The sequence below is a fragment of the Ammospiza caudacuta genome, chromosome 19 (assembly GCF_027887145.1).
Source record: "Ammospiza caudacuta isolate bAmmCau1 chromosome 19, bAmmCau1.pri, whole genome shotgun sequence".
Taxonomy (NCBI): Eukaryota; Metazoa; Chordata; class Aves; order Passeriformes; family Passerellidae; genus Ammospiza; species Ammospiza caudacuta.
The window spans coordinates 9,751,339-9,777,092 of record NC_080611.1 but is presented as its reverse complement, the minus strand read 5'-3'; the positions used below and the strand labels follow the sequence as shown (position 1 = coordinate 9,777,092).

The following is a 25,754-nucleotide window of genomic DNA, read 5'->3' as shown; positions in this document are numbered from 1 at the left end:
GGTACATAAATTAAAGGCAGTGATAACAAGCATGCTGGTATTAGGTCAGTGGCAAGAGTTTTTCAAGCTTTAGATGACCTGACACACTTACACACAACTACAGCTGGTGCTGGGAGGGGAGAGCTCTAAGGGCAGGCAAAACGAGGACACAGATTTTTGAGGAGAACCTTGGGCAAAAATTTTTCTAAATTTTTTCAAAACCCATTCTTGTTTCAGTGGTTTTGAAGTTCGGAGAGAAAAGACTGATGGATAAATTATAGTTTAATAAATTTCAGATTAAACCCTTCTCTAGTAAATAGAAATTGTGAAATTCAAGCAAATCCAAAGCCCTTTCTCCTGGTAGCTACAAGATATTGGGCTGTGGATCAGAGGGAACAAAGACAGGAGCCTCAAAGGTGAGGAGCAGACCTTGCAGCACCCAGGGCTGGGATTCTGCAGCTCTGCACCCCTGGGCACTCAGTGAAGCTCCCAGGAGCATTGGTGGAACCCAGAGAGTGCCCACAGGGAATCACAGTCCCAAGTGTCTGTGCTACAGGACATGTGTGCTGCAGAGGCAAAGCAAAATCCACCTCCTGAAAGCAGCTACAAAATCAGGATTTTTACAATGGCTTCGAGTTTATTCCTAAAAGGAATGCTAAGGAAGGCAGCTCTGCATCAAATGAGTTCAAACTCGTCCTGTAGGGAATTTATTAAAAGAAGGGAAATCTGTGAACAAGAGGAGAGTGCAGGGAGTCATCCCCAACACTGAGGCTGCCACAGCATCCTTTAGTGATGGCAGCAGAAAACCTCCTCCAGCTTTTACCTTGGCTATGGAAACTGCATTAAACAAAGACATCATTTTATCTTCCACCAACATAAGCACATTTTACTTCAGTCCCTGCTTCTTTCAAGTGTAACAACTTTCATCCAATTCTTTTTTTAAATTACCATTTGCCCTTGAAATGTGCACTTTGAACTTCAACTTTAGGCTACTATTGCATCTGTACAACCCCAAATCACCTCCAAGTCTCTTTTCAAAAGTAGCAGTCTCATTAGTACCTCAGTCTTCCCACTTAATTATTTAAAAATCCATCCTCAGGGAAGGTGAGTCCAAAATACTTGTTTTTATTACATTTCTTTTGATTGGAAACACATAAAAAATATATTAACCTTGGAACAATAAGACAGAGTTTTTAAATTACCTTGGTTTGATATTAATATAATGTGAGCAAGCATGACAAAGGTACAGCTGCTGGCCTTCTCATTGCATTTAAATTTATCCATCAAATGCAGATTTCTAGTAAGCTTGGAAAAAGGAAAATTCCTTGGCCTAGCAAAGAAAACCAATTTACAGCTGCAGCTGATCTAAGACACAAAACTGAAACTACAGCAAGTCCCCTGTTCAGCATCCATAACCCAAATTACAACAGAGGACTCATAATTATTGGAAAAAAACAAATTAGCTGTATTCCAACATTTAGCACTATGAATGGAATTAAACACATCTGCATGCGTGGGTTCCACATCCTTTGCACGGTCCTCAGGAGCTGTGTACAACACAGACATGTTACTCCACAAGCTTCTGCAGCCTTTGTTCTTTCCTTGCATTTTCCTCCTGGAATATGTTGACTGTGAAGGGTAAAAATAAAGCAGAGGCTGCTTCTTTAACGTGTGCAAATTTTGGTGGGACAGTTTTATTTATAATCCAAAATTCCATGCATAAATGTAGCCTAAAAGACGTGCTTAGAGATCTTCATTCTGTTCCCAAATGTCATTAAGGGAAGGGATTGGAGAGGAAACTGGTTCACTATGAGGTTCTGGAAGGGAAAAACATCCCATTATGCTTATTTTTCTTATCACTTCACTTCAGACACCTTGCACTGCAGACATCCAAAACTTGTAATTTAGGCTGTGTGATGCCAATAAAGAGAAACAAACTTGGTGTGAATCACTGAGGTCTCTCCAATGATTAAGAACTGAACCAGGCAAATAATTCCGAGGCAGGTGTCTCAAGTCAGATGAGACAGATTCCACTGGTGTGCCTAAAACACACAAATTACATGAACATGAAATTGCTTTTAGCCTGCCTGGAGTTGTTTGGGGGAGCAAAGCTTTCAGGTCTTTATTTTCTGCTTGTCCTCTGCACAGCCACTCCTAAAGCCAGCAAAGCCCAGAGATTGGGAGTGCTGAAAAACCCTGCAAGAAATTCGCTGTCTGATTATGCCATACATTTATGTGCCCACAATAACTGAGGTGGGGAGGGGGGAGAAACAGAAAATGAATTCTTACAGGCAAAGGCACAGACATGACCATATTTCCTCCATAGACAGCAGGTACATAGAGAATACTTGTCCCAGTGTGTGGATCTATCCTTTGAACAGGACTTGGAGATTTCCCCAGGTTGGGGTGAGGTCCCAGAGGAGGAGGGGGAGGAGTGTATGCTCGGATAGGATTTCCAATTAGAACAGAAGGATTGGGCTGAACTGAAAATAAAGATAAAAATAAAATATATATATATATACCAAAAAAAGAAGATTTATACACAAAAAAAACATGAAGATGACCATTTCTTTGTTTTTTCATCTTAACAGTATCTATCTTGATAAAGTAAGCATGCAACTCTCTAACAGCACAGGTCTGATACACCAACAGAAAGCATTAATCAAATCCTGTATTCCATTTCAAAAATTTGAAGAGGCAGAAAACAGGAGTTGAGACACAGAGAAACAGGTAGCTGGTAAGTGCATTAATGAAAGAATGTCCCAAACCAATTAAATATGCTGACAGTCAGGGTGGCTGTAAGCACTGATCAAAAATTAAAATAACCCTCCTTTCCTTAGCAGGGAAGACAAGCTCTAAACTAATGCTTTTCCAAATTAATAACAAAATTATTCAGCTGTTGCATGCTACCTTGCAAAGGTATGATCAGTAATATCTGGAAGTATGACAACACAATTTAACTTCTAAGTGCCTCAGAAAGCAGTGCATGCAAAATGATGTCCAAACCCTTCTAGTGCAAACACCCTGGTACAGGACTGTACATGATGAATTTCAAACACAGATATTGTTTTTACAGGTCAACAACTGTGTTTGTGTTAAAACTTTAAAACAAGTGCACACAACACATATAAAGGGTGAGCCTCAGAAATATCAAATGTCCATTTAACAGTCTATGATCTGATTCCCACATGCAAACAACAAGTAAATGGCTTTCAAACAGAGAAGAGACCAGATTCTCAATGCATGTCACACTGCTGTCAGCTTCAGAGGGCTCAGGAAATCCCCAGGAACTGCAGAGGCACTCACCAATTCCATCAGGTGGGAAATGGTCATTCTGGTTATGATGATGGACCTTGCCCTTTAAAGGAAAAAACCAATAATAGTGATCTTTGCCTTCTTACATAAACCAAAGCTTTTTATTTCAAGTGAACGTGATAATTCAACATAAAACAGTTTTAAAGGAGTCAGCCCAACAATTTATTCTTACAAATTCAACCATCCAGTTCCACCACCTGCCTATGAATTCACAAAGCTGGACACAAAACACCACTAATTCAATTAACCAGTGGGTCATTACAGCTCCCTCTGGGAAAACCCTCTCCAAGGCCTGTTTTCAGATGCAAAGAGATTTACAGCAGGTATTCTGAGTTTCTTTTCTCACCATATTATTTCCCCCTGTCCCACATCTTTCAGGAGCAGCACCACTGTAACCCTCATTACTCCTCTGCCACAGCAGCTTCAGTGGAAGCAAAATCCATTTTCTGCTCCAGGTTCCAGCTCAGGAATGCTGGAGACAAAGGAGCTGCCCCAGTTTTACTCAGGTGCTCTCCCTGCCCCATCTCATTTATCAGCTTCTGGGCTGTGACTGCTCCCCAAAAGTGCAATACAGGAGAGGAAAGAACCCCAGTGCTGGGGGAACTGTCCTTCCTTGGTGAAACATTAGAAAAGGATTTTAACAAACCTGAGTTATCCCTCCTACTTTTCTCATGAGTTTGCAGCATCAACTAATTAGTTAATATTCATAAACTGTGAGCACTGCCAGCATGCTCTCAAGTCCTTTGCAGCACAGAAATACTTTACTTAATCTGGACCTAAGTACGTTCAGAAATTTAAAATAAATCTAGAAAGGCTTTGATGCTGCAAAACTTTTCTTGCCCAGGAGATAAGTCTAGGCAGTTTTCCAGCACTCTGAGCAAATTAGTCAGGCTACAAAGACAGGTTGTTTGACAATGTTGACTCATGCATAAACCAGATTAAAGAACCGGTCTCCAAATTTTCCTCTCATTTGAAAAATGAATTATGGAAAAATAAAATAATAATTGCTTTTCATTGCAGCACTTAAACAAAGGAAGCCTGTTTATTCAGCAGAGAAAGATTCAATCTGAAAACGTGGAGGAGCTGTAGCCTTAATCACTCATGGCCAGCACAGAGCATTTCTGTATCTGTTACAACGTCAGAGGCAAGCAGCATGTGCAGAGGTCTGACAAAGCAGAGGTCTGACAAAGCTCTGCTCTAACCTGTCAGACCTGGATTTTATAGGTGCCATATTTTTCAAATTGAAATACCACCTACTTACATAAGTTTATAAGAAAATAATGACCTAAATTTGTAAGAGGAGCTGTCCTGATCAATGGCAGCTTCAGGATCAGATTGGTAAATAAAAGTCAACTGGGGCCACCAGGAAGCTGGGGAAGGGAGCTGCTGCCTTTCCTTTCTCTTTTTCTCCTCACAGTTTTGAAGGCTTTATTATTTCATAACAATCTCTTATGAAACTCAATTGTTATCATTTCTCAAAGATTTTCACACCAAGGTTCATGTCCCCACCCATCTCCAGGATACCTAAACCCACCCTAGAACTGATGGTGAGTGACAACACTGGAGCACAAATACCCTCAGTTTCCTCTAAAAACTGGCTCCACCTTTGGAATATAAAAATCCACATTACATAAAGGCTCTCAGAGGAAGCCTAGACCAAGATTTAGGTGAGTGCAGGTGTTAACAGCCTTGTCATTCTTTGGATGCCCCTTCAGTCAACAAACAGGAGTAGAGGGAGTTCTCCAGAGATTTATCCTGACCTGTGATCCTCCCTGACTGCAGGAAATCTCTGGGGGGATGCTGCATCCTGCTTTAAGTGCCTGAACCCAGACCAAAGCTGGCAGGCAGCGAGTGGGAGGTGGGGAAGTTGTAAACTCAGAGCTTAATTTGCTGTATGTGAACTACCCCAAGGGAAACTCTGGATTCTGGAAACTTTCCCTTTCCACATCATCACCTTCAATAAAGGCTGTCCCCATGCAGCTCCAGCCCTCCTTCCCTGCCATGCCTGGCCACAGGAACAGGGCACAAGGCACCCACAGCTCCAAGCTGCCCGCTCGCCTCTCAGACAAGACTCAAACATTTCCCCTTCTTAAAAATCTAAACAGCAAAGAGGTTTTTAATGCCCCTACATAAATCCAGGAGCAATTCTGCTGAATAAGAAGTGCTGCTTGTACAAAACCAAGACAAGCCCTGACTTGCACAATGTCCATAAACTCACCACAAAACATGACTGAAAACGGTTCTTTTTTTTTTTTTTGGCTACAACATTTTCCTACCAGCACTAGGTTTTAATCCTTCATTTTTAATGTTAAATACTTTGCTTAGGATGTCTAAAATAAGCAAAGCCACCCATCTGCTTTTAAAACTTGAGCAAAGGGAAATGCATCCCTGATCCCAGCTGTATTCTCAGAGTATCTGATTATTACCTGTGCTGTTACTGCACACACTCACTACCTATCAGTGGCATTCAGAGGAAAGATTTTATTTAGAATTGTGGTACAGGTGGTTGAAACACTTCAGATCTGAAGATGAAAATAGTGTTGGCAGTTGGAACAGCACAAGGGCTTAGTTTACCAACAAACTAAAGCAAAATAAACAGAGCTGTCTACTTACAAGACTCTCACTTTCCCCAACATTCACTCCCCTTTTTTTCCTAAATGTACTATACCTGCATTTTCAAGTACTTTTTTTTTTTTTTCATTTAGGAAACTAAAAGTATTAATAATGACATTCTATTATTAAGGAAAAGACTGAAGAGCTCATGAAAAATGAGAGTGCAGCAGTGGCTTTTAAAGACAATTTCGTAATTTCTGGTTTTCTGTAGGCCCAGTGTTTTGACACATGACTAGAAGCTTTAGAAATCTGGTGTTTGTTTCAGAAAGTAATGCATGCATCTTGATGAAGAAACCAAATGTTCTCCCTTACAAGCTCCCTTTAGGGAAGGACTGCCAAAGGGAAGGCTTTCCTCTTTGTATTAAAAAAACCTGTCGTAAAAATTTCATTTCAATGATACAGCCTGGAACAAAAATGCAAAGCTATGGGAAATATGTGCAGTTCTTCCTTCCTGTACACTGAGTTCATCACAAAGCTGACAATCCGTATTTCAGTTCTATCTCTAAACACAATTTAATTAAATTACAACCCAAATGATTTTGATATAAACTACAAAGAATTATTAAAACAGAATTCATTACTAATATATCACCCCCCCAAGAAAGCTCTAAAATTTTGTGTTGCTCTTTATCATCCTAAGGAAGCTATGTATTTTCATCACTTCTTCACCTGCTTTTATAAAAAGAGCTGATGAAATTACCACTCAGAGGTAATTTTATCTTTCTGTCCTCTTGATGCTAATGAAATCTGGTCTTCTGAAGGACATTATCACTGAGCTAATCTATGCAATAAACCAGTTTACAACATATTTTTAATTACATCAAAAATTATCTTACATAACTTAAGTCCTTGAATTTCAAATGTGATATTTAGACCAAACCAAATCCCTTTTGGCTATTATTTTGTTGGCTTTTTTTACTCCTTGTCACTGTCTGTATCAACCTGTTGTTTCTTGGGGTACAGCTTGGGACTGGCTCTTGCTCAGAGGGTTTAATCTGGTTTATCTAAATCTTAAATTTCCAGGGCTGAAGCTCTCCAGGGTCACTGCAAAACTGCCAATGAACAGGCCAGAGTGAGCCAAGGCGTGCTGCAGAAAGGAAACAAGGCTTGGACAACCCCAAGCTATATTGCTAAAAACTTCACGACAACACAAGTCTAGAGCCGAGGATCCCTCTGGAATTTGCATTCATATCTGATTGCACTGATGCAATTTTAAAACAAACAGCTCGTTCCATAAACCTTTCATGCTATTTGTGCAGGTTCCCTCCCAGCTGCAGGCAGAAGGCGTCCCCAGCACTCTGTACCTTTGGAGGTGACTGCTGCTGCTTGCTGGGGTTGGCTGAGTGCTGGTGCCGCAGCGCGCGCGGGATGAACTCGGGGGCCAGCGGGTTCAGCACGTAGGTTTTCTTTAACTCCAGAGCTTCCAGCTGAGCTTTGATCTGCTCAAACGTGATGCCATGCAGACTTTCATTCTCGTGGCACAGGGCAATGAACCTTTCCCAGAATTTCCTATGGAAATGATTTTTACAAACAGTGAGGAAAGCTCAATGGCTGTTATTAAAATGAAAACAGATTTAACGTGACTGTGGGACACTTTTATTGTTTGTGGGTGCTCGTTTTACACACCAATCCATCCCCCCCGAGCCTGCTCCCTGCAGCTGAGCCCCACAGCACCGTGCAAAGCTCCCCAGGCACTCCAAATGCACACACAGCTCTGCCCATGGGCACCAGCTCACAGCCCTGGCTGGGTACCACGTTTGGTATCAATGCCATGGACAGCTCAACTCAGAACTTTTTCCTAGAAAACCAAAAACAGCAAACTCCATGCTTAAAATTCTGGAATGTATGATTAAAGGCATTTATTGAAGCTCAAACAGTGACAGGAATTACACAGATTCTCAGTCCCAGAAGTTGTCAAGAACATTCTCTGAATTTAGGCAGATCCTTCAGTGTAACAAATACCAAAGCTAACAAAAAACAAATACAAAGGGTTTTGAGATATGCCCTCAGAACCACTCTTGTGAAACACTTCAGAGGCATGTGAAAATTAATATTTTGGGGAGTTTCTAGAGATTCTTTGAGATCCTCTAGTGGAAAACAAACAAAAGCATGAACTTTAGTGCATGTCATATTTTTCTATAACATACAGAAGTATTTTTGAGCTAGGAAAACAACCATCAGATGATGCATAACTTCTCTATGAAAATTCTGTTTCCAACTATTTGGAGGATGGAGGGGCTTTTCAAACCATGCAATAAAGAACATTCCTCCTTGTCTTCTGCTTTCTCATGGCACATCTTTCTACTGCTTTATAAAAGAAAAGTCTTTTTTTTCTGTTAACATCCATAGCAGGATCTACACAAAATTTTACACTTATGATTTTTTTTCGCCTCAAAGGAACTTTTTGGGTGAAGTTACTGAAGCTTAAAAGTTATTTAATAAGGTCTGAAGATGTCACTTTAAAAAAAAAACCCAACAAACCTGACTGTGCTGTCTCTTTCAAAAATATCAAGGGTAAAGGTGTGCTTGACTCTAACTCCTGCTTGTTCACCCTTCAGTAATAAGGTCTGGCCTATCAGCAAACTCTGTTCTTTCCCCAAAACCTGCAAAATGAGGAACTGCAGCAGACTAATTGTACCAGCAGTGTCACATTCTGCTGAGTAGCTGACTTTGTGAGAAAGAACAAATGTCTGTCTTGCAAGAATACTGTGCTGCTTGTGATGTTTTTAGGAATTCAGAATTGTTTTCCCTAAAAGCCCATTTCTGTTGTGATTTCATACAGGCAAGAAATGCTCTTTTAAAATTCAGGATGCAGGTTGGCCCTTTTTCTGCATTTTGCTCTAAGGCAAACAGATCCTGCAAGGTTTTAAATGAGAATTAAAACCCAAAATTAAAAGCATCACCGGGATGCTTTAATGATGGAATTCCCTCTGATTAATCAATTCAGTCACCAAACCTACTGCCAAGTAGCCCAAATCCACTGAGACCCATCCACTTTTGCTGAGAATGCCCCAAGCAGTCTCTCTACACATGGAACACTTGTTCTGGGGTGGAAGAACAGAGAACAAAACCCTGCTGCCTCGGAGTGTGCTCGGGAGTTTAAAGGGGGTGTCTGCCAAAACAGCTCTGTCTAGTCCAGCTGGAGCACACAGGAATGTAATGATTACCCTGGGCATACTTCACAAAGCTCTCTACAACTATCATTACAGTCTTGACTCATTTTGACAGGTATTAGAATATTTATAAAATTCAAGTACACTCGAAACTTTTTTGAGGTCTGTTTTTCCTAACGAAATGTCACTTCTTTCAGACTTCCCTACTCCTGTTGGACTAAAAAAGAACCATCTTCCCAGCAGCCTCCCTGAGCCCCTCCAGCACTATTTTCAAAGAGTGAACGTTCAATTATTCAGCGAAACAAGACAATGGTGTATTAAAGGGAAAGCGCGAGATACATCTTAATAAAGTTCCAGTGCTCCTTGTTTCTTAATTATCTTTCAGTTTTATAATTTGGAGCAGCTCTACATCTATAAACAGCTGCTGGTCTTCAAAATGCAAACCAAATCCTCAACTGCCAGCACTGTAATTTATTACCATGCTGACAGCTTGTATTTTTATTTTATTAAGTTTTTGCACACTCTATTTCACATACTTTGAAGAAGCTCTTAGGAGGCACAGGGGATCCTTCTCATCAGCTCATTACATAAACTACCCCTTGCCTAAAAAACCCAGCCAGGTAAGGGAAAAGTGAATTAAACCCACAACAATTATTTCTCTGTCGGTAAGATGTTAGCAGCCATTTAAAGCAGATCATTGCATTCATGTACAGACACTCCTGACATGGCCCCAGCAGGGAAGTGGTGAAATTCAGGTTATATCTCATAAATACAGAAAACAAAGGTTTGAATTGCATTTGGCTTTTTCAACTCTAATCTTTGAAAACCACATCCCTTCTCAACACAGCAGCAGAAGCATTGCTCAGGAAAGTAGAACACAACATAGATATAACAACTAACATGTATTTTTAGCTTTATTTTAATAATGTAGTCAGTGCACTGTTTCCTCTCTTGGAGAATAAGCTGCAGGGTTTATCTCTGATCATCTCAAAATTTCAGCTCTTCCATCCAAAAAAACCCTTTGAAGAACAAGAACTCGGAACCTTTAACATATCATTAAGTGTTTACATATCTCAGCATTTTTCACATTTCTTCATTTAGGTCTATAAAATGTAAATCCACTCAAATCTTAACAAGTTTTTTCCTAGTGTCATGAAGACCTACCAAAACATAAATAATGTTTTTCAAGTCTTCTACCATCCTATGACTGCCATAACATTCAAATCACAATTTTAAACTCCAAATTATGCATTACCTTTATTTGTATATAAAATTGTAATGAGTGTACAAAAAACTCTACTAGAAAGTAAAATCAAGCATGTTCAATTGCTAAGTGAAAATTTGAGCAATTATAAATATATGAAAGGACAGTTTGTCCATGGCCAGGTGTGGGTATCTCACATTTTTCCCTGTTATATATGATGGCAACCATCACTTTCCTAAATCCACCAGTCACAAATAAACACATTTTCCAGTACCCTTAGCCCTGATTAACCAAGGAGCACAGAGAAATTACCTGCATCTTCCAATGGAACATAAAGCAATAGGATCTCCAACCACAGCTACTAAGGATTGTGCTCTTGTGATGGCAGTGTTGAGAAGTTTGTAATTAGACAGAAAACCATAATCCAAGTCTTCTGTGGAATCCTCCAGTAACTGCTCTTTCCTTTTAATTGGAGTTTGCTTATGTTTGCATGTGTGCCGTGTTCGTACTGTGCTGAGGAACAGAACTCTGAACTGTTTTCCTAAAATGAAACAAAAAACATCTCTGAGATAATTGTTGCTATTTCTGCTCCTACCGTGGCCAGACCACTGCCCTTGCCAGCCAGATTTCACACCTAGATGTTCTGAACTCATAGCTACCCTTCACATGAAGAGCTTTATGCAAGAGTAATAAGATTTAAAATTTTTAAAAGATGCACTATAAATAGCATATTCCATTACAAGAATATTTCCTCTTTAAAAAACTTACTTTTTCACCTTGATATTAATCACTCCTGAACTTTCTGAAATGGTAATTATCTTTACAGCATTGCCTATGAGTCAATAACAAATCTTGAATTTATTTATTCTACCTTAAAAATAAATTCTGGACATTCTTGATTCATATTTTTAAATTTCTCAAATGCATTAATATCCACCATGAAAAAACAGAGCAAACCACTCACTGTCACTCAGTTACTTTATCATCTGCCTTTGTTTATTACTGACTAGAAGTGCAACCTAGCAACAGGCTATGCCTACACAAAATCTTTGTTATCAATGTGATTTCAGGAAGAAACACCTAAATTTTTAGACTCCTTGCAGTTTATTCCACAGATGGAAAAGAAATCAGTAAAGATTCCACAGATGGAAAAGATAATCAGTAAAACATTTTGAGGCTAAAGCTCTGTTCCATTTGTATTTGGAACTCTAAAACCTATCAGTTTGTTAAAAACATTAAAATTCTGTTAAAAACCTATTGAGTTCTACAATTTTCACTTCATGTTTAAGTAAAGCTGAACTTAATTCTGAGAAAAGATAAAGATATCTTTTTGAGAAAAGATAAATCTCACATCCATAAAGCTTTGTTCCATTTGTATTTGGAACTCCAAAACCAATCAGTTTGTTAAAAACATTAAAATTCTGTTAAATACCTATTGGTTTCTACAATTTTCACTCAACTTAGTTCTTAAGCAAGGCTGAACTTAATTCTGAGAAAAGATAAAGATATCTTTTTGAGAGAAGATAAATCTCACATCCATAAAGCTCTGTTCTATTTGTATTTGGAACTCCAAAACCAATCAGTTTGTTAAAAACATTAAAATTCTGTTAAATACCTATTGGTTTCTACAATTTTCACTCAATTTTTAAGCAAGGCTGAACTTAATTCTGAGAAAAGATAAAGATATCTTATTGAGAGAAGATAAATCTCACATCCATAAAGCTCTGTTCTATTTGTATTTGGGACCTCTAAAACCAATCAGTTTGTTAAAAACATTAAAATTCTGTTAAATACCTATTGGTTTCTACAATTTTCACTCAATTTTTAAGCAAGGCTGAACTTAATTCTGAGAAAAGATAAAGATATCTTTTTGAGAGAAGATAAATCTCACATCCACTGAGATAAATGAGATCAATCCCACATCTCACATCCATCGAACCGATAGCGCTGGAGCAACATCTGTACCACAGCTCTCCTTTTGCTCCCACAGCTTTAGGGCAATTTTAGCCAACTCCACGGTAATTTACTGCAGTTATTACAGCAGCAGACACTTCCCCTTGGCCAGGCCAGCGCTCACCCTGCACGTTGAGCACCCTCTCCACGCTGACGTCCGACAGGCGCTTCTTGCGCAGCTCGGCGCGGATGCGGAACACCTGGTCGGCGTACGGGGTCACCACCCCGATGCTGCCATCGTCCAGCTTGCCCCAGGCCACTGGCCACTTCCTCCTCAGCTCCTCCACGCGCTCCACCACTTCAAACACCTGGGGAAAAAGGCAGCATTCTCAAAAGTTGTGTCGCACTGAGCAGCGCTCTTTGATATGGAAAGGGGTTTGAGCTTTAAGGCTTGGAAACGCTGACATGACACAGCGTTACACAAGCATTGATACTGCTGCATCCCACGGGGACACTCTGAAGTATCCTGAAGTAAAACAATGTATTCACTATACAGCACCCTTCTTTAGCTTGAAATAAGTTTCCTCACTTAAAATTACAAACTTGAAAATTACATTGTTAACCTTAATTTTCATTCCTAGATTCTTACAAAAATATCAAGCGCACTTAGACCTTTCTTGCCATACTTCAAGTTATTTCTGTAAGTAAATGTACTGCCCAAATAGCTGTAATTTAATTTGTATTCTGTATTTGATATATGTCATCTTATCATGTCTGATAACTCTAGACACAGCATCCATGTACCAGAGCACAATGATCTCCCATTCCAAAGGATACCATTGGGAGTTTCAGGTAATTCATCACCTGCTAGTTCCTCTCTGTGAAATATTATGAAATGTGCTACCTGAGAAGATTAATGTGTATTAAAACCTAAAAACCTCCCCCTGTGAAGAGACAGCCTCCAAGTAACCTCCTGCCAAAGCAGCTCATCTCAACACACCAGAGGTACTGCACTGCACAAGGCATTTCTGAGTAACCTTACAGAAGGTTTGTGATTCCTTTTCTTTTTTTTTCAATTACATTCAATAAATATTTCTCGAGCTATTTAAAGCACAATAATTCATGGTGCTGTTTTCCTACAGCATTTCAAATGCAAGCTCAGCCTCTTAAAGAAGAAAAAAAAAATCAGTTAATCCTTAAAAAGTCACAAATAGTTTATTTTTGGCCATTTCAGAGGATAGTAAAAATATGGGACTGTTTTTAAGCAAGTCCTGAATGTTTTTGTGACATCAATTCTTGCATTTAAAAGCCAGCTCTGCTGACAAAGGCAATTAGAATAAACTTTGATATCTATAAAAACCATAACACAAAAATAAGGATCTATTGTAGGAAGTTTGGCAAGATTCTCTAAAAGGATATAGCTTCTAGGTATGTATTTAGAATTAATACCACACAGGGAAATTTTAAAATGAAGACCAACAAGGGAAAGTGCATTTCCCAGAATAATTCTTAATATAGGCATCAATGAACCACAAGATGCCCCAATGCAAACATCCATTAAGGGTCAAACAGAAAAATCTCCCTCATCATCTAATTCCAGTTTTTCCTGCTGGTGTTTAAGGAGCCGTTGTCCTTCATTTCTGCCTGTGGCCATTAATGACTCACAGTTTTCAGACAGTTACTTGGCCACTGAAGATATTTTTAGGTCCTTTACAACTTTTTTTAAATGGCAAAGCAACCCAAGTAGATTAATGAAAGCAGTCAGGTGTCCAGAAGTCATTGGAGCTTCTTATTTCAGAAGATATTTTAATGCAGCAAAGAATGTTTAACAATGCAGCACAACAACAACAAACAGGTTTCAAATTGTGCAGCAGAGGAACCCCACCATGATCAACAAGGGGAAACAGGCAGTTTTGCAGTGCTCATAACAAGCACTACCCTCCTAAGCTTATGAAAATCACTGCGATTTCTTTGGTTTTCCCTCCCTCCCGAACTGGAGGTGACTGGAAAAAGGCATCTTCCACTATGAACAGCATTATCAAGGCAGAGGTGGGAGGTGGGTGCTGCTGCATGTGTTTGTTTTTGTGGGCTTGGGTTGTTTGGTTCTTTAAAACACAAGGGAAGGAATGAGAATGAAAGCAATTTTTGAAGAATATCAATAAATCTACATGAAACAAACAGATAGAGAATAAGTTCTCACCTAAAAGAATCTCATCTGCACATTATCAGTTAGACACTGATCCTAAACATATTAAAGGAAATGTGAAATGTTACTCCTGAGGACTCTTATCTGAGTGGGAACATTTCTACAACAGTCAAAGAAATCTAAGTTTTACTTCAAATTGCAGTTACTCTCAGTTGCTAAGATACATCTATCAGAATGTCACATAAATTATCAGGAAAGACAAATCTTCTCTCCTGAAGAATGAGCCTGGGAGAATGAGATGCAGCTTATAATTTGCAGAGAAAAAAAAAGAAGGTAAATTAGTGGAAATGTTTACTACAATTGCAATTTTCATTACATCATGTTTAGCAAACTCCATGTTCCACTCTCCTAGTAGAGGACAATTTATGTCTTCCACCCACACAGCATAAACCAGGAAATTTGGGGGAGCGGAGCTTTAAAAAAACAATCAACAGTAAAAGCAAAGAAGAGTTACCTCTGCATTATTGTAAAAAGCTGTACTATTTTTTTCTTGCACATCTTCTCCACGTGCTGTGAAGAAAGTCAAAGGGTAGAAATCTTTGTGTGCTGGCTGCTTTCCACTTGCCATCAATTTGCCTTCATAGAAAAGTTCAGATGTGTAACTGTAACGAGGCAAAACAGGGGAAAATGTGGAGTCTACACATGAGCTCACTGATAAAATATGCAAATCTCCCTGATGAAATATGCAACCACAAAATACTTCATAAGGAAAACAGAACCACTGATTACTATTCAGCATCTTCAAATGATTTCTCTGAACTGATATTTCCCTTCTACAGACACAGCAGAAGGCACTAAAAATATGCTTCTCCAACACTTTTTCTACAAAGGCTGTTTTCTGCTCTCATCTAAAGCTCGACAAAGTTATGAACATTCTCACTGATGTTTCACTCAGAAGTTCTGATGGCTGGAAAGTGGGCAAAAAGAACACTTGCTATCTGGCACTGGTTACTCCCCAGGCTGGACAGTGAGCTTGCTCATGTCAGTTAAGAGTTATTGAACTTGGAAGATAAATTTACTACAGATTTCGTGTGCACTGAGCATGATGCAGGCCAAGTGTTCAGCTGTCAACCAAGCTTTTCTTCCGTAGCTTCCACTCCAGGCTGATCTGTGTTGCTAGAGACCAGAAACACAACCAGGACAGAGTTCCTCTGACTGAAAAAGCAATGAGGCAAGAACTACCTCATGGTGAAAAGCAGGAGGGAAGAAGGCAACCTGAATGGAATGAGACAAAAAGGCAGCAAGGAGAGGCTGCAGAGTGCTGTAAATTATTGCACAGCAGAGTTAAATTAATGCACTGGCTTCCAGTAATGAGTGAATTTTGATATCATCTCACTTTCAGTGCTCAGCCTCCAACCTTAATTTTCTCTGGATATTGCTCAGAGGCTGCAGAAACCTGAGCAGAGCCTGACATGAAGACAACTAAAGGAAGAGACTGTGCAGCTGGTGGCTCCATCCAGTTCTTCCAGGATTCCTGCTACTGCAGCTTGAGATGGAAACAGCTGGTCATGGAAAAGCCACAGAAACTTCTTTGCTACCAAATCACCACCAAAGCACTGCAGCCCACCCTGACCTGAGCTGCCTCACCCTGGACAACCCTGAAGAACACTGGGCTCCTCTCTGGCTTAGGCTGCAGCAGTCACTCCACAGCAGCCAGGGGGCAAAACTAACCATCTCTTCTGCAAATTAACTTTCAGTAATGAGATCTCATTAAACAACAAAACTTTTCTGTATGGGCTGTTTTTTCCAATTACGGTGCCAAAGTCAGGCTGAACTAATAGCTCCTTCTTTCCTCTATTTCTCATGGTGTCTCTGCTTCAGTGAGGTAGAGATGATTAATGAGCCCTTCATCTCCCTACACTTCTGTCCTAAGTGTCATGGTCCCATTTGTCAGGGGAAATTCCACAATACACAAAAAGGAGCCTTGAGACATCTCCTAAAGGGACCACCATGGGAGTGTTCAGCTGGTTTCAGCTCCCACAGCAACACTTCCCAGGGGAATTGGGCACACTGGGCTTTGACCAGAGATCCAAGCAGCCCCAGTGGTGTTTCTGCATCTTCACCTCAGTGTTCAACAAAGTGGCTCTTTCTTGGAACTCCCTGTCTGAACTCCAGCTGCTGAAGTGAATTTTCATGATCTTTCTGAGGTAAATGACATGGAAGTGATGTCTAAAGAAAAGCTGAAATGATCCCTTCCTTTACAGGTGTTCTCTCATTTCAAACTCAGAAACTCAGAATATAGGTATGAAATTTAGCAACACTCAGCCAATAACTACAAAATCCATAAAGTGAAGATAGGTCTAGCTATGTAAAAAAATATTTTATATTCTCACTTTTGATTCCCCAGAGCACTTAAATATTTCTGCTTTTGCTTTGAACACAGTGATAACCTAATTAGTATGACTGGATACCAACATAATATTCCTCAGTACATATTTGAGCCAGGATTTAAACTTTAGCATTTTTCCCCATGATTGCACTTATTCTTTCCAGCACAGCTCATGGATGAGCTCATTACACTGGCAGCCATTAGTTTATCATAGCATAAAAATGCAAACCCACTGATTAATGTGTCTTGAAAGAAGTAATAAAAGATGTCAACAGTAAAGAAACATGCTCAAAATTTGACCTATTTTTTCCATTCACAGTTGGATATCCATATGTTCCTTACATTGCCCACAGCTCACCATTCCAAGATAATCATCCCCAGTAAATCTAAAATTCTGAAATGGTTCAAAGGAGCACAGAGCCTACATAACAAACTGCTGGGTGGTTAAAAAGGGAAAGCTGGCTCTTCTTTGGTTTAGTGTGCAAGCCCAACCTGAATGAGGGCTCTGTCCCACAGCCCTGGCAGCTGCTCTAAGGAGTCCGAATGGCCACACAGAATTACTAATTAACTTTGAAACAAGTTAAGATTTCATGCCAGCAACACTTCAGCTGTGCTTGGCTCTTTTGTCCAGTGTCAGCAGTCAGAAGAAGCACGGGATAGAGTGAAAAAGTTCACACCTACTTGATGATTGCTTCATGGGAGCGATAGTTCTCACAGAGCAGGATCCTGCACGGGAACTCGGCAGGGTAGTGCTCGTAGAGCCGGTCCAGCAAGGACACATGGAGGTTTCTCTCCCTGGCAAATTCACTGTAGACAAAAGGACTGAGCTGTAATAGACACACACACACAAAGAAAATGTAACTAAATGGGTGGACTTGGAATTTCATGCTCCCAACATATGTATTTGCATCAACTCAAAAATGAAACCTCCCTCTTGCTGGACATTCACCGCTGGAAGACAGAAACCGTGGTTATTCCAAAGAAATGCTCCTGCCTCCCAGAAAAATAACAAAAGACCAGCATGGTCTTAAAGGAACAATAAAATACTCAATAACTATGCAAAGAGCCCTTCTATTTAAGTTTAACACTCCCTACTGTGTTTAGAATGACTTTACACCATTATTCTGACAACCACTTCTACAATTCAGTTATTACCACAAATAGTACAAATCAGAAAACAAAGAAATTTTAGTACCATTTAAAAACTTAAACAGAAATGTTGTTGAAAAAAACAAAAACCCAGTGACCTATTTACTGTTACACTAAACTCCTACTGGGCTTGTTTAACAATAAAGCCAACATTTACTACAGCAGGAAAAATAGAACCAAAGAAGATGAAAATTAGATTCTTAAAATACAATTTCCAAATGTAGAAATGAAGCCAATCTATTTTGTCATTCTGAATTCATATGATTCAGCTACATATTAGTTTTTGAGATTTAAATACTGGACAGCTGATAGAGGATCTTCTGTAAGACCCTGAGCTACAGAACAGCCTGAGACACAGGCCCTGGGAGGAATTCATCCACACAGCTGGGCTGATGAGATCAAGCTTGAAGTAAGAATTCCAAGCTCTTGAAAAGCATTTTGAGAGTAATATTTAAAAAGCACTACCCCAGTCCTTGGCATTACTAATATCATTGAAATTATCCAGCAGTAATAAATTATTGGTGGCAACACCACTCTGAGTTTGTTACTGTACCAAAGCACACTTCCACCCTACTGCTACTGTGAGATGCAAGGAGAATTAAAGGCAAATCTATAAAAAACAAATAAATCTGACCTAAATCAATAAAGCAAGTAAAGCTGACTCTTCCAAGCATGCTTTCTCATGCCTACAGGCTGAAAAATGACAGGCAGAATCAGTGTTTGAAACTCTCCAAACCAAGCAGCTCCCAGGCACTTTGCAGCAACATAAAAGCACTGGCTAGTTTCAGCTTCTTATTTCTCACTTGTTCAAATCTTCACCAGATTAGATGTTTCTAATAAAAATTTAAAGTTCTCTCAATCCTAATTCTCCATATTCTTGAATTCTTTAAAAAATCAACAGAGAATACCAGTCATAAACTCCTGACTGTAATAAATATCCTCATCTCTTAAATAACATCCCTGGAATTCTCCTTGCCTTCCCCATCTATTATATGACTTGGTGGAGATAAATAACTTAAATAGATAAATACAAGTATTATACATATGCACTTCATATTCAAAAATTGCACAGCTCTTACCTGCATATGGTCTCCAGCCAAGACAATTCTTGTGTTTTTATTAGCTAATGCCAGAGGCATAATTGTTTCACACTCCATAGCTTGAGCAGCTTCATCTAACAGAATGTGTGTAAAAAACCCTGTAAAACACAAATTTCACCAAATAAATGAAATTTGAAATTTGATAAAATGAATATTGAAAACAAGAACTTGAATTTAACATTCTGTATTCTGATAGTAACCAAAACCAGAATTTTAAAAAGTATGGCTTCCACAAATTAATTTCTAGCAGCTACTGAAAATCACAGAATTTCCACACCCATCAAATGACCAACAGTGGTCACCTGGTGGCCAGGGACATTAGGAGGAGCCCCAGGTCTGCCTCTTCCTTGTGATACACATGAAATTAAACACATTTTATCTGAGCCCTCCTTACCCCAAGAAGAAAAATCTCTTGGCAGACCATCCCTCAAGAGGTTTCTCAAATCTGAAAGTTATTTTGCCATCATGAGACTTGAAGAGCTTTGGACAGTGACAAGGAATTCCTCATGTACTTGAGTACTAGTAATTATGTTATATACTAAATTTCCCATTAAAATTGCACACATACCTGAGCACTTTGCTGGTTATGGGCTTAAAGGAATGTTGGGGGGGAAAAAAGGAACAGAAGTTGAAGGAAAATTTAAATTGAATCTTATGATAATATTGGACCAAAAGTTTGGTAGGAATCTATGCACTGGAGAACATGCACTTGAAAAGAAACTTGGCCACTGTAGACTTGTATTTTATGAATCTAAACTCAGGATAGGTATAGAAGTGGTTTTATACATTGATGTCTGTGATATATTAAGGTTTAAAACAAAGTATTAGAGGACTTGGTGCACCATCCAATTCAGATTACATACATAAAAATGCAGCAATTTTCTTTGGAAAATATGAATTTCATACAGCTGCACAGACATTGCTATGGCATGACTGTACACAGCCTGCTGCCAAACAAAGCAGCTATTTCTATCTAAAGATCCAAAAATATTTACCATAAATTCCATATTCGTTTTCTCTGTTGCAACAAATGCTTACATGTAGCCATAAAAAAACTAATCCTAACAACTCATGTAAAGAAATTCCATATTCTCTAAAAAGCAGATGGATTTAATTTGGAGATCAGGAAAATAATAAACCCTAAGCAGCTTCTGCCCCAAAAAATCAGTCTAATATCTTTCAGTTTAGAAAACAACCCTAAATGTATCATGTTAACAAAGACAGGGCTTGTATGTGTGGGAGTTGCTTGCAAAGCTCAACAATTCACAAAACAAGGGGAAAAAGCTCTCTGTTATTTATGCTTACATGCTCCACTGAGTAATGACCTTAATGAGCATAATATTCAAAGTCAGAATCTCAAACAGAATTTTCCCTCTTGGATCTCACAAACACCAGAACATAGATAGTACTGCTTCTTTATTTATTTTTTTTAAGAAGGAAAAAAAAAACAAGCAAAAGGTTAATTAGAATGCCAGCAATTTACAGCTTTGTAATAAACATTTATTCATAAAAAACAAACAAGCATTTTATGATTATCATTGTTTACTTTATTTTTTAACAGTTCCAAGAATTGGGTAAGGGACCAACAGTGTCAAAAGGAAGATATTTCTTAAGCATGGCCACTTCTGGTCTAGAAATGATCTTACCTGGTTCAAGATCCAGCTGACATAGATACTGTGATGTATTTAAAGTAACAACTACTACTCTTTGCTTAAGAATGTCTTCTTTCTGTGGCATCTGAAAGGTGGAATGTGTGCTTGAAATCAAACAGTACTGATGCACAACTGGGTGAACAGTCTTTACCCAGCGATTTCGGAAATATACCCTAGGAGAGAAAAAGGGGTTTATTTTCCTTCAGCTTGGAACACTGCTTAATATTTCAAATATTTCAAACAATAATACTCTGTTTTCTGAAAAAAAAAAATATCTTCAAGAAGCAAAATGGCACAACTGCAAAATTACATGCTAAAATGTCTTGGATTCACCTTCTGTAATTGCAGTGCAGTTTTACATACATGAACAATTAGCAGGTTTTATTTCACATATAGACATCGGTAAATTCTTCAAATATTTATGTCCTGTGATCCTCACATCAATGCCTATTTAATATTAAACTTACAATAAACTCATTTTTAATAAATATTTGCTGACCTGAAATGTAACTATAGCCCAGAGTATGGAACTGACAGTGGCTGCACATCTCAGCCACTGCAGCTGATACATGAAATACACTCAAATCCTGCTGTTCCTCCCACCCATCCCATGTGTTGTCTGAATTCTACAAACCAAACATGAGGTGGATTCATCTTTGTATCATACAGGGCCACAACTGTGATACTGTGGATAAAATAATGGGAAAACAATGCCAGAAGTTTGACTGGAGTCTATAACATAAGGACATTGACTGGATTTCAGACACCCTTCCACGATACATCAGGTCATTTTAACCACCATCCCAGGGGATCAGTGATGAATTTTTCTCAGGAAGGGATGATCTGTTACAGCCAGTTTGGCTACATGGAAGAGAAAGACAGAAGACAGGGCACAAGTAACTCCACAGGGTAAACACATCCTGCAAGGAGCTGGATAAAGGTGCCTTGTGACACCTCCATCAGGTGCTCCTCACCACCAAATCTCTATCAAGAACTATAAATCTGAAGTAGAACCTTTAAACTACAAGAAATTATTGTACAGAAATTAAAGCCTAAATTTATTTCCGAAGATGAAATTAATTAAAATTATTTCAGTTCTAAATATAGGATTTAATGCTGTTCAGTTTATCTAGTCATTATTTTATTTCTCCTGCACCCATAGTTCAAATCCCAAATCATTAATAAAGTGTTTGGAAATGTGTAATTATGCACCTAATTGCAGAGCATGATTGCACTGGCTGGACTCTGGATATCACATGTCCACCCACATCTGAAAATTACAGCTGAGCTCCATGTGATGTGAGAGAAACGAGTACCAGCACTAGAATAAATCTGGTTTGTGAAGATACATTGCCCATTTTGGACAAAATGAAACTCAAAGGCACCTCAGTACCCTGAATGACTTTTGATTTGACAACACAACCAAGGCAAATCCACACTGGAGACCAAAGGTAACTCCAGGTAAATCTGGGTTCAGAGCAGGAACAACCCCCACACTCCTGAGTCATTCTCAGAACAAGAGGCTTCTAATGTTACCCCACATATTTATTTCTTCTCAGCTATCAAAGGGATGAGCTTTATTTGATAAACTGTTATTGCACAAAGTCATGGCCTAACAGCTACAACAAGGGAGCAAGATAACCCCTGCTCCACTTATCCCAGCTTTTTATCCTCAGCTTTTGTGTGCTTCACTCTCCCAACCTTAACTGAGGTTATACTTACCCATCACCTCACAGGAGTACTGTGAGCATTACTGAGTTTATTGGGAGTTTATGTTTGTAAAGCACTTTGAGATTCTTGGATGAAAGGTGCTATTGAAATGCAAAATATTATGGTTATTAGACATTATTATACCATGCACTGTCTTTTATTACAAAAATTCAACTCTGGGTGACTCACAGATTGGCTGACAGCATTTCAAACTGCATTGCTGCTTACCTATTAATTTCTTTTATTTTGATGTGAGATCAAATAGGTATCCCAGAGCTATTATTCACCACTGGCATAAAAACACCTGACAGATGTGACTACTTGGAAAATGTCATGAGAGAAGTTAAGCTTCACTGAACAAGGACTTTCTTTCTCAGGTGCAACTTGGGCTAATAGAATCACCCATAATTTCATTATTAGGTGTTTTTTTTCCTCCAAGTTGGAAGAACCAATTACAAAAATGGGGTTTGCCAGCTTAACACAAATCATGACATTTCACCCTGCAACACGCCCTTAACTTGTGATTAAACAAAAGACTAAACTTCAAAAATGTTTAGTCTTAACCCTGCATGAGCAGAGTCCCTAAACTCCAGCAATCAGGTAGTTACTAATCAAAACTCATTAGTACCCACAGCACATTTTATTATTATTTGGGAAAAGGCTGCAGCCACTTTGTACCAATTTGTTCCTTGTACAGAACCCAAACTCAACTACAGCTTACAAGAGAGATTTTTTTCCCATCACATGGCTCATATCAAAGCTTTAATTCTGGAGAAATGAAAACCTTGCAGGGTAAGGTTTACCCAAATCACAGGCAGTGAAATTATTGGTACATACATGGAGCATTGCCTCAAAATGGAAATCCCAGAAGATTATAGATTAGGGGCTCAATCTTCTGCAAACAAAGGCACTGAATATATCCACTGCATTTAATGCTTGGTTAACATGCAAGGAATCTGCATTTCCTGTAGAAATTTATTTCTAAGTGTGGCATCTGGGTACCTACAACAGAAATCTCAATTCTGTGCATCTCCAGCCAATGAGGAATGCAAGGAGCTGGCAGCTGACCTGCCTGTGCTTCCAGCATCTTCCCTGCATGCAGCACAAAAGAAAATTTCCCCAACTATTTCAACTAAGTGTCAGTCAAATCAAGTAGTTCCAGGCTGGGATTGCTTCTAAGCCACTTAAAATACACTTCTGAAATGTAATAAAGGAGAGTCTGGAGTCAGAACCTCTGAGGGAGGCTAAAAGGTGTTTGATTTGCACTCCTGTCCTACAACAGTGACTTCTTCCTTACAACAGAGTGAATGGGATCTAAACTTCAGCTTTCAAAACTTCTTTTCCCTGTTCTGAACTTGACTCCTCTCAGTTCAGAACAGAAAGGCCAGGACTCTGCACTCCAATAAACCTTTCTGGGATACAATCCCACCTCCTCAGCCTTGGTGCTGGTGCTTTTCACCTGAAATCCCTCAAGCAAAAAGAGCACAAAAACTCGGAGGGAAAGCAATCTAGCAGGGTAATTTCATGTCTCTGTTAAGAGACCGCTAAAATAAATAAATCTATCAAGTCCCAAGAAGCCTAAAGGAAACTTTAAAAGCACCTGTGATTTCCTTCTTCCATTTCTTTAGATCCATCTCCAAAGAGAGGCTCATTCTCACAAACAAATATGTTCCTTGAGAGGCAGAAAACATGTGAAAAACCTGTCCTAGAACTTGAAAGTTCCCTTTTTTTAATACCTTTTTCCTTTAAGATGGAAGCTAGAGTTTCAACAAAAAAGTCATTGGCAGAAGAGACATTTATTTTCCAAACTAACGTTTGGTAAGATGAATTAATTCCATTTTCAGTACAAGAACTGATTTGGAAACGGGGGCAATGGTGTTTTAAAACCTGCTGGGGGTTTTTGGTCTGAGTTACTGTTTGCTTTCTTTTCTAATTCAACTCTGGCTCCTATGGATTATTTTTTATAACCTGGATAATTCTTAGCTAGCAGCCACATACTAAAGCTACCTGGTTCCAGGATATATGCAGAACTTACATATGAATGTTATGATCAAAGTAGTAAAAAATGAACTGAAGGGGTTTCAGTGAGATATTTTTAACAGAACCAACTTCTTTTTTGACACTGCTGAACTGAAGATATTAGTTTTATTTATTCCTAAGCAAGACCATGCTTAGGAATAAATAAAAATACTCAATATGCAGATAAAGGCTGGATCAACCTCTTTCCTTTTCCCTTAGTATTCCAGTGTACGGAAACAACTGAATATGAAATATGCAAGTAAAATAACACTAAATTCATATTATAATAATATTTCAACCACTACCAGGCAAAATACAGAGGAGTTGCTGCTACCTGCTTGCTGGAGTTTTTAGGAGAGGGTGATAATGTGAATTCTCCTGCCTCAGCAGCTACCTCCAGAAGGTTCCAGCAGCTGATGGAGACAGGCACATCCAAGGAGTAAAAGAAAATACAAATTACTCCCTCTTACAGCTCTGACTCACCATCTAAAGGTGCCTGGCTTTAAAAAAATCAGGTGGCTCACCATCAAACAGAAGCACTTAATCCAAGCTCTCTCCTCCCAGCTGTAGCTTGGGTTTGGTTTCATTCCTTCAGAAACATTTCTGCATTCATTTATGTAAGTATATGAAAGTGTTTCAGTGTCAAGTTCTTCCAGTAAAAGGCAGATTTTGGAGTGTGCCCCTAATACAGTTGACTCATCTAATCAAACCCAGGGGCACAGGTTTTTTCTGGATAATAATTTGTTTATGGGCATCAGGACTATGAGAATTTGGCCTTCAGGCTTTGCTGGTATTTCATTTAGGTGCAGAAGTTAGATTTAACATAAATTCTCACTGTTCACTCTGACTCTGTATTTTCCAAAGGGCAGAGGATGTTATTTTATTAAGAGATAATACAAATTTATAACTTGATATTTAAACAAAAAGCTCCACAACTCTGCTTTTCAAACTTTTATGTCACATCACTGACAGGATAATTTATTTAATGTACATCTTATCCATGCAAAGATCTACATGGTTTTCAGTACAAAATGTTAAATAATTTAGCTTTCCTTCTTTAAAAACAACATAAATATTATAAAATATTGTGTTGCTCACCACTAAGCCAACTCATCACTTGTAGAGCAAATAAGAGATAAAATCTACAGCAGTGTTCAGTTATTTAGAACCACAATGAGCTCTGCAAGCAGCACATCTACCTTGAATAATTAACTGCTTCCACTCCACTTGATGTTTCCTTTTAAATACTGCAGAGGCTCAGATCCCCCTGTTTAATCTAACAGTAATGATTTGAATTTGAAAATACCTTTACAACAGTCAATAAGGGAGGTACATCCATAAATAATTTTGAACCGGGAGTCTCACACAATTCCAGTTTGGATTCAGAAAAATTGACCTTTAACTCCTGCCAGAGCAGGTTAATGCACTTTGTGCTCAAACAACATTATCTCTCAGATTTTTTAGTGGAACCA

At 38.8% G+C, this 25,754-nt stretch overlaps 1 protein-coding gene across 1 annotated transcript in view; it reads right to left on the bottom strand.

Moving 5' to 3' along the window:
• Window positions 1–25,754, bottom strand: part of HELZ (helicase with zinc finger) — a 71,680-nt gene that overhangs the window by 12,946 nt on the left and 32,980 nt on the right. The window contains exons 15-23 of the mRNA XM_058817283.1: window positions 20,548–20,726; window positions 18,881–18,999; window positions 17,334–17,479; window positions 14,778–14,925; window positions 12,302–12,485; window positions 10,537–10,765; window positions 7,212–7,416; window positions 3,286–3,337; window positions 2,269–2,462 (exon numbers count right to left, since the gene is read on the bottom strand). Of these exons, the coding sequence (XP_058673266.1) occupies window positions 2,269–2,462; window positions 3,286–3,337; window positions 7,212–7,416; window positions 10,537–10,765; window positions 12,302–12,485; window positions 14,778–14,925; window positions 17,334–17,479; window positions 18,881–18,999; window positions 20,548–20,726 (1,456 nt within the window). The remainder of the gene's footprint in view (window positions 1–2,268; window positions 2,463–3,285; window positions 3,338–7,211; window positions 7,417–10,536; window positions 10,766–12,301; window positions 12,486–14,777; window positions 14,926–17,333; window positions 17,480–18,880; window positions 19,000–20,547; window positions 20,727–25,754) is intronic.